We start from the raw sequence: 6,934 nt of genomic DNA on the forward strand, positions 1-6,934 counted from the left end.
CCACAAACCACCAGACATCCAAAATCACTATAGACCTACAAAACCACCACAAAACTATGACAGACTCTCAAGACCACCAAGGTCTTTAAAAACCACCAGAGACCCAAAACAACCACAAACCACCACAGACGCCCCCCAAACCAATGCAAAAACCCAAAACCATCACAGACATCCAGAACACTACTGACCCAGAAAACCACCACACCACCTCAACCACCATAGACACCCAAAAACCACCATAGACACCCAAAACCACCAGAGATAACCAGAATCAATATAGATGTGCAAAACAACCACAGACCCACAAAACCACCACAAAACAATGACAGACCTTCAAGACCACCAAGGTCTCTCAAAAACACCAGAGACACCCAGAAACCAAAACCACCTCAGATAACCAACCAGATTGTTTCTTGGAGAACTGAACTGACCTTCATTTTTGTGCCGTGTCGTCTTTCAGATGCCGAAAGATTTGGAGATGTTGTTGAGAACCACCTACTTTGGAGCCATCATGATGATAGTGAGTAGAAAACATGGAGACAGTCACACAACAGAAAGAGAGTAGACCAACAGCAGAGACAGTAAAATCATAGTGGTGTGCTCTTGAGAGAACATGGTGTAGTACCTGTTGTCCTTTATGTTCTCCATGTGAGTTCTGGGTAGAGCCTGGTGTCGTTATGTAGTATTATGTATTATTACTGTACGTTCTCCTTCTGGTGTTGTTTTCTTGTAGTTCTGTTTGTCCTTCATGTTTTGTGTGTTATAGGTAGAACCCGGTGTAGTTTTTTAAGTCATTGTAGAACTGTGTAGTACCTGTTGCCCTTCATGTTCTTCTTGTGCGTTTTTGGAAGAACCCAGTGTAAAACAGTGTGTAGCACCATTTACGCTTCAAGTTCACTGTGTGTTCTCGATAGAACCTGTGTAGCACTGTAGTACTGTGTTTTACAGTATTTCATGTTCTCCCTGTGTGTTCTCGATAGAACCCGGCTCTGGTGGAAGCTCCAATCTCGCTTCAGCTTGCTGTCAACTCACCTCCAAAAACTACCATCAAGACATCTGGAGCAACAGTTGTCATGACAGCCATTGTCAAGGTGATGTTGCTGCCTCCAGGTCGGCCTCCGGTCCAGCTCAGCAGCATGACCATGGTACGTACAGACGAATACATTTTAGTCTGAACAAATCCCGTCAATCACCACTGGTTCAGGTGTCAGACATCTCCTAATGACAAACTGAAACTTTCCAGTTCAATCACCAGTTTATGAGTTAAAACCAGTTTAATGTTTGAAATTGAAAATCTGCTGTTTTAAATTTCTCCTCCTGCAGGAATCAAAGTTTAACGCCAAAGTTTCTATGAAAGGAAAACGTCTGGCTGTTCACGCTGACCTACGCAGGTACACACACACACACACACACACACACACACACACACACACACACACACACACACACACGTCCAATCCTTGTATAACTGAAGTGACTGGGTGTTAAAGGCACAAGAGGCCGATAAAAAAAATTCACCCTCTTCCAAACTCAGTGCTGATCTCCATCACAATAATTCATATCTCACTTAGTGTGTCGTTGCCGTTGCTGTCTTGTCCTGATGGTCTAGTGGTCTGGACACATGCCCTGTGATAGTGATAGTAAGGTTCGAATCCAGTTCGACGACCACAGTGTGTGTGTGTGTGTCTTCCTGTTTCTCTCGTCGTATAATGTCTAGATGTCCAACGATGTGCTTCATCTTTCAGGTTTAAAATCTTCTCCAACCAATCAGCTCTGGAGTCTCTGGCAGTAAGTGTTGTCGTCTTTCATCTGATTATATGTAATGTCGTGTTTCTGACAACAGGGGTCAGAAAGAGACCAACTGTGAATCACAATACACCACAGGGAGAACCTGTCTTTCTGTCCGACCTGTCTCTCTCTCTCTAACATCATGTCTGTCTGTCTGTCTGTCTGTCAGTTGATTCCTCTGCAGGCTCCTCTGAAGACCATGTTGCAGATGTCTGTGGTTCCTTTAATCAACAGTAAGAAACTGATTCAGTGACTGTAAAACATGAAGCCACTGTCACACTCACTTCTGTAATGATGTTTTACTGACTACATTTGTGTGTGTGTGTGTGTGTGTGTGTGTGTTCAGACTGGACCAAGAGAGGAGTTCGGATCCCTCTGGCAGATGGGATGGACTTCATTGAGGAGGTGGTTGAATATCACAATGTAAGTCTGTTTAGATATTAAACACGAACCATGATGCTGTATTCTGACTGGTCATGATTCTGTGACCTGCTTCACCCTCCACTCGACCACGGGATGTTATATCAAGCACTTTATTAGGAACCCCTCTCTAACACTGGGTGTTTTCTCCCTTTACTCTGCACATAATTTCATTACATCACTGCTCCCACACGATCAGCTGACTGGGTAATCACATGACCAGGCAGGTGTACAAGTGTTCCTAATAAAGTGCTTGGGAGTGTATATGTATGTATATCATCACTCACCCTGTGGTGTTGACAGCAGCTGTGTTGATCTCTGCAGGGTTTTATCGTGATTGGAGCAAATCTTCACTTCACCAAAGGACTGAGAGAAATGATCGCAGGGAGCAACGAGACAGAACCAGAAACCAACACCATCTAAAACACCAGCACGCACACACACACACACACACACACACACACACACACACACATAATATGTTTATAATAACTATTATAACTTTATTTGTATAGCACCTTTCAAACAAATGTATATTTACTACACTGTATGGTTATATACACACAATGTAAATATAAACAACACTGTGTAAATATGTATTGACATATACAATACATACACTGAATTGTAAGCAAAGATGTGTTTGTATACAAGACAGACATATATATATATATACATACATTATAGACAGTATATATAACACTGCTTATATATACACACTAGGCTAATGGCTGAAGTTTTTAGGCAAAAATAATAGTTTTTATTTCTTTGTGAACTTAATCCAAAGTGCAGTAAAGAGAAAAAAAAATCTAACTTACAACACACTGGACGCCACAGGTGTTCTGCATCATGTTAATCAGCTACCTGCAGAGCAAACAGAGGCACAGGTTATCAAACCAGCATATCAAACCTCCAGAGGCCTGCACTACGAAGCAGGTTCAACATATCCAGGATATCTTTTTGTTGTCAGGCTTAACTAAACTGAACAACTGCAACCATGAGCAGTGACACCATGGTGGCTATCAGTTCGGTAAGTCAACCTAGGTTTTCTTGAGCCATGGAAATGTAGGGTTAAACCTGAAGTTACCTCGCTAATCACAAATCCTGCTTCAGAGTACAGGCTTCAGCCGTCATCACAATATAACAGTACACACACACACACAAATATATATGTGTATATATATATATATATATATGTATACAGAAAGCTGCAGAAATGTATAATTTGTGTGTTCATGATGGTTGTGATGTAACCATGGCAACCACGAGAACTGCTAGACAGGGAAACATAGTGTAGCATAGTGTAAACTTGACTAAACCAGTGTCAACCAGAACTACCGCAGAGTACACCAGTATAAACCTGTGACATAACCAAAACTGTATGTTCGTGTTCATTACCTGTTTCATGCACTGTAACTATGGCGACATGACATCATTATGTGACACCTGTATTTGATCATTGTGATTTCTATGTTCAAACATCGTGTAACTGTTTTAATGAATAAAGTAAAACTAAACTGGAAATGTTCATTTTGTTTGTCAACAAACAGTTAATTTATGACTGTATTAAAACAGCTGATAGTAGGGCTGTCACAGTATCAAGATTTTCACTGCACAATATTGTGATCAAAAGAATTCACGAATATTTTCTCGATGTCTATAGAAAATTTTGGGGAAAAAATGTTATCAGTCAAAATTGTCTTTAACTTGGTTTGTTTAGTGTTTTGCGTCTTTGGCAAATGACGTACGTCATTTTTTAACGTACAAAAATAACAACTACACTTAACGTACAGTGAAAAGACAACCAGATGAACTGATCCACGAGACCTAACATCTGCCCTCAACACAATGTCAGCTGAAACTCTACCTGCCAGTTTTGCCAACCTTGGAAACTCTTCATTAGCTTCCCACCACTGAACAGCTCCGAGAACAGGTAGCTGTGCTGATGCTAACGTTAATGCTAATGCTAGTTCAGAGTCTATACTGAAACATGGATATACTGGCACAAGTAAACACCCGTAACCATGGTAACTGTACACGACAAGGACTGAAACACCTGTAACCATGGTAACTGTACACGACAAAGAATGAGACACCTGTAACCATGGTAACTGTACACGACAAAGACTGAGACACCTGTAACCATGGTAGTTGTGCACGACTGAGTCACCTGAAACCATGGTAACCGTAGTTGACAAAGGCAGATGAAAATTGAAAATGCCTTTAGTGTTTATCGACTAAAACATTGAACGCTGATCATTGTTCATTGAATGAATCAATAAACAGCATCAGATTTCACTTCACGTCATTTATTGATCAATTTGGCAGATTTTATTCTAATATGGTAAAAAAAAAGAATAAAAAATACAGCAGCAAAATCATTTGCCTTCATTCAAACTCACTGCATCACAAAGTAAACAGTCAATCAGTCAACATTAAATTAGCAGCTTGTTAATAGTTAATTATCAAGTAATATCAGTTAATATATCAGTTAATGATCAATTGCTATTAGTAAACTAAGCTAACTGGAAGTAGTTAACTCAGGTAACTATCAGCTAATTATCAGTTTATAATCAGTTCACACTTGTAAACAACTTTCACATGTTGATGTGATAAACAGATTTGTCACAGTTTTTTTGTTAAGCTTAACTTCTCAAACTGATAATTATTTCAATCTTTTTAAAATAATTATTTATATATTAATATAATCTGAGTGCTGAAACAAATCACCAATTGGACTGGAACAACAGTAGTCTGAGTCTGTCACAGTTTGGAGCTGAAACAAACCAGGTTTTAACTCTCTGGTCACTTGGTGAAATATTTGCCGATGTCATCGTAACCATGGAAACCGCACTTCCTGCCAGCAACTTTGCAGCCGAAGGCCAGGGCGTCCTGCAAACTTCCGCCTACAGACGGAACAGAAAATTATAGACAAACATTTTGTCACAAAACAAATCTGACCGGTGTTCAGTCGGCAGGTCGAACTACTGGGCAGTTATGTCGTCTCACCATTGGACAGTGTGTAAATGACGGCGGCGTTGAAAGTGTCTCCGGCCCCGAGAGTATCGACCAAAGATTCAGGAGGAAAAGCATCTGAATGAACGATGACACCATCAGGACCCAAAGCATCCGCTCCCTTTTCTGCCCAGGCACAGACCAGGACAGCCCTGAGAGAGAGAGTAAGACAGGTCAGAGAGAAAGGTCAGAGAGAGAGACAGACTGCTGACCTTTGACCTCCACTCACCCCTGTTTGACCCGGCTGTAGAGTCCTCTCAGAGCAGCTTCAGCTGACTGGAAGCCGAAGTGACGGGCGACATCTTTACTGACAAACACCTGAAGACACAAGAACACCTGATAAATCTATCACAGTGAACAAACTGTCACAGTCACTTTATTATTTTAAAGAAGCTCTTTATCGTGTTAAAGACATGCACCATAAAGTTCTCTATCATATCAGACATGATGCTTAGAACTGAGGCCAAACAGTTCAATCTTGGTTTCATCTGACCAGAGATCTGGTTCCTCACAGTCTGAGAGTCACTTTGTCATTATGGGGTATTGAGAGTCGATTGATGAGGGAAAAAATGAATTTAAACGATTTAAACGTAGATCGTAACATAATAAAATGTGAAAAAGTCTAAATATTTTCTCAACTACTGTACTTTAAAGTTAGCCTAAAAACTGTTCTCTTAGAGGCTCATACCACGTCGCCGTGAGGAAACAGCTGATAAAGCGGCTCTCTGGTCTTCTCTATCTCCACAGACACGGTGATTTTCTGTTGCTGTGGTAACGTGCTGTTATACATGACTACCTGCTGGATCATCTTCACCTGCTCCTGAGCATTTCGGCCCTGCAGGGGTCGAAAAAAGAACAACAGTCACTAATACACCAGGGAGTACTGCGCTGTAAAGTAGTAATGATGTAGTTCAACTCTTGTGGTTAAAACTGTTTAGTTCTGGAAACTTATGTATAAATAAAGGTAAAATTCAGATCAAGAAAAAAAGGGTTAGTCTGGTTTGTCAACTTTGTCGGATTCAGTCGAGATTGTCGGGTTCTCATGAGTTTGTTGTTTTAGTTAGTTTATTGACTTAGTTTGTCAGTCTAGTTCATTTTGGTAAGTTTTGTCGAGTGTGTAAGGTTCAGTCAAGTTAGTTTGTTGTGTTTATTCTGGTATGTCAGGCTTAGTTTTGTTTGTGTGGTTTTATTTAGTTTGTCTGAGTTTGTTTAGTTTGTCAAATTTTATTTAGTTTGGTTTTATTTAGTTTGTCAGGTTTAGTTTAGTTTGTCAGTTTCAGATTAGTTTGTCTGGGTTTGTTTAGTTTGACTGGGTTTGTTTAGTTTGTCTGGGTTTGTTTAGTTTGTCTGGGTTTGTTTAGTTTGTCTGGGTTTGTTTAGTTTGTCTGGGTTGGTTTAGTTTGTCTGGGTTGGTTTAGTTTGTCTGGGTTTGTCTAGTTTGAAGGGTTTGTTTAGTTTGACAGGTTTTGTTTTGTTTGTCTGGGTTCGTCTAGTTTGACAGGTTCAGATTAGTTTGAAGGGTTTGTTTAGTTTGACAGGTTTGGGGTGGTTTGGTTGCTGGTGTAGTTTCTTGCTCACCTCCCAGTGGATCCACTTGAACTGATGGAGGTCGACTTTAGAAAAATCCTCCGCTGTGACATCAGGAAGGTTCCTGTGGAACAGGAAAAGGTCAGAGTTCAACAACAATCAGTAAAAAAAAAAAAAAAAAAAA

General features: G+C 40.3%; 2 protein-coding genes across 3 annotated transcripts in view; one reads left to right on the plus strand and one right to left on the minus strand.

Moving 5' to 3' along the window:
• The window catches only part of pltp (phospholipid transfer protein), a 10,072-nt gene extending 6,340 nt beyond the window's left edge, over positions 1-3,732 (plus strand). For both annotated transcript variants that reach the window (XM_023409478.2, XM_023409479.2), the window contains exons 9-15: positions 461-520; positions 981-1,145; positions 1,324-1,391; positions 1,746-1,788; positions 1,958-2,021; positions 2,135-2,211; positions 2,533-3,732. In XM_023409478.2, the coding sequence (XP_023265246.1) occupies positions 461-520; positions 981-1,145; positions 1,324-1,391; positions 1,746-1,788; positions 1,958-2,021; positions 2,135-2,211; positions 2,533-2,631 (576 nt within the window). In that variant the 3' untranslated portion in view covers positions 2,632-3,732. The remainder of the gene's footprint in view (positions 1-460; positions 521-980; positions 1,146-1,323; positions 1,392-1,745; positions 1,789-1,957; positions 2,022-2,134; positions 2,212-2,532) is intronic.
• Positions 3,733-4,501: 769 nt separating this feature from the next.
• The window catches only part of khk (ketohexokinase), a 9,534-nt gene continuing 7,101 nt past the window's right edge, over positions 4,502-6,934 (minus strand). The window contains exons 4-8 of the mRNA XM_023409476.2: positions 6,802-6,874; positions 5,912-6,058; positions 5,453-5,541; positions 5,218-5,375; positions 4,502-5,114 (exon numbers count right to left, since the gene is read on the minus strand). Coding sequence (XP_023265244.1) covers positions 5,014-5,114; positions 5,218-5,375; positions 5,453-5,541; positions 5,912-6,058; positions 6,802-6,874 — 568 coding nt within the window. The 3' untranslated portion in view covers positions 4,502-5,013. The remainder of the gene's footprint in view (positions 5,115-5,217; positions 5,376-5,452; positions 5,542-5,911; positions 6,059-6,801; positions 6,875-6,934) is intronic.

The sequence above is a fragment of the Seriola lalandi genome, unplaced genomic scaffold, assembly GCF_002814215.2.
Source record: "Seriola lalandi dorsalis isolate HSWRI2012SDOR001 ecotype SW California unplaced genomic scaffold, Sedor1 jcf7180002054393, whole genome shotgun sequence".
In the NCBI taxonomy this organism is placed as follows: Eukaryota; Metazoa; Chordata; class Actinopteri; order Carangiformes; family Carangidae; genus Seriola; species Seriola lalandi.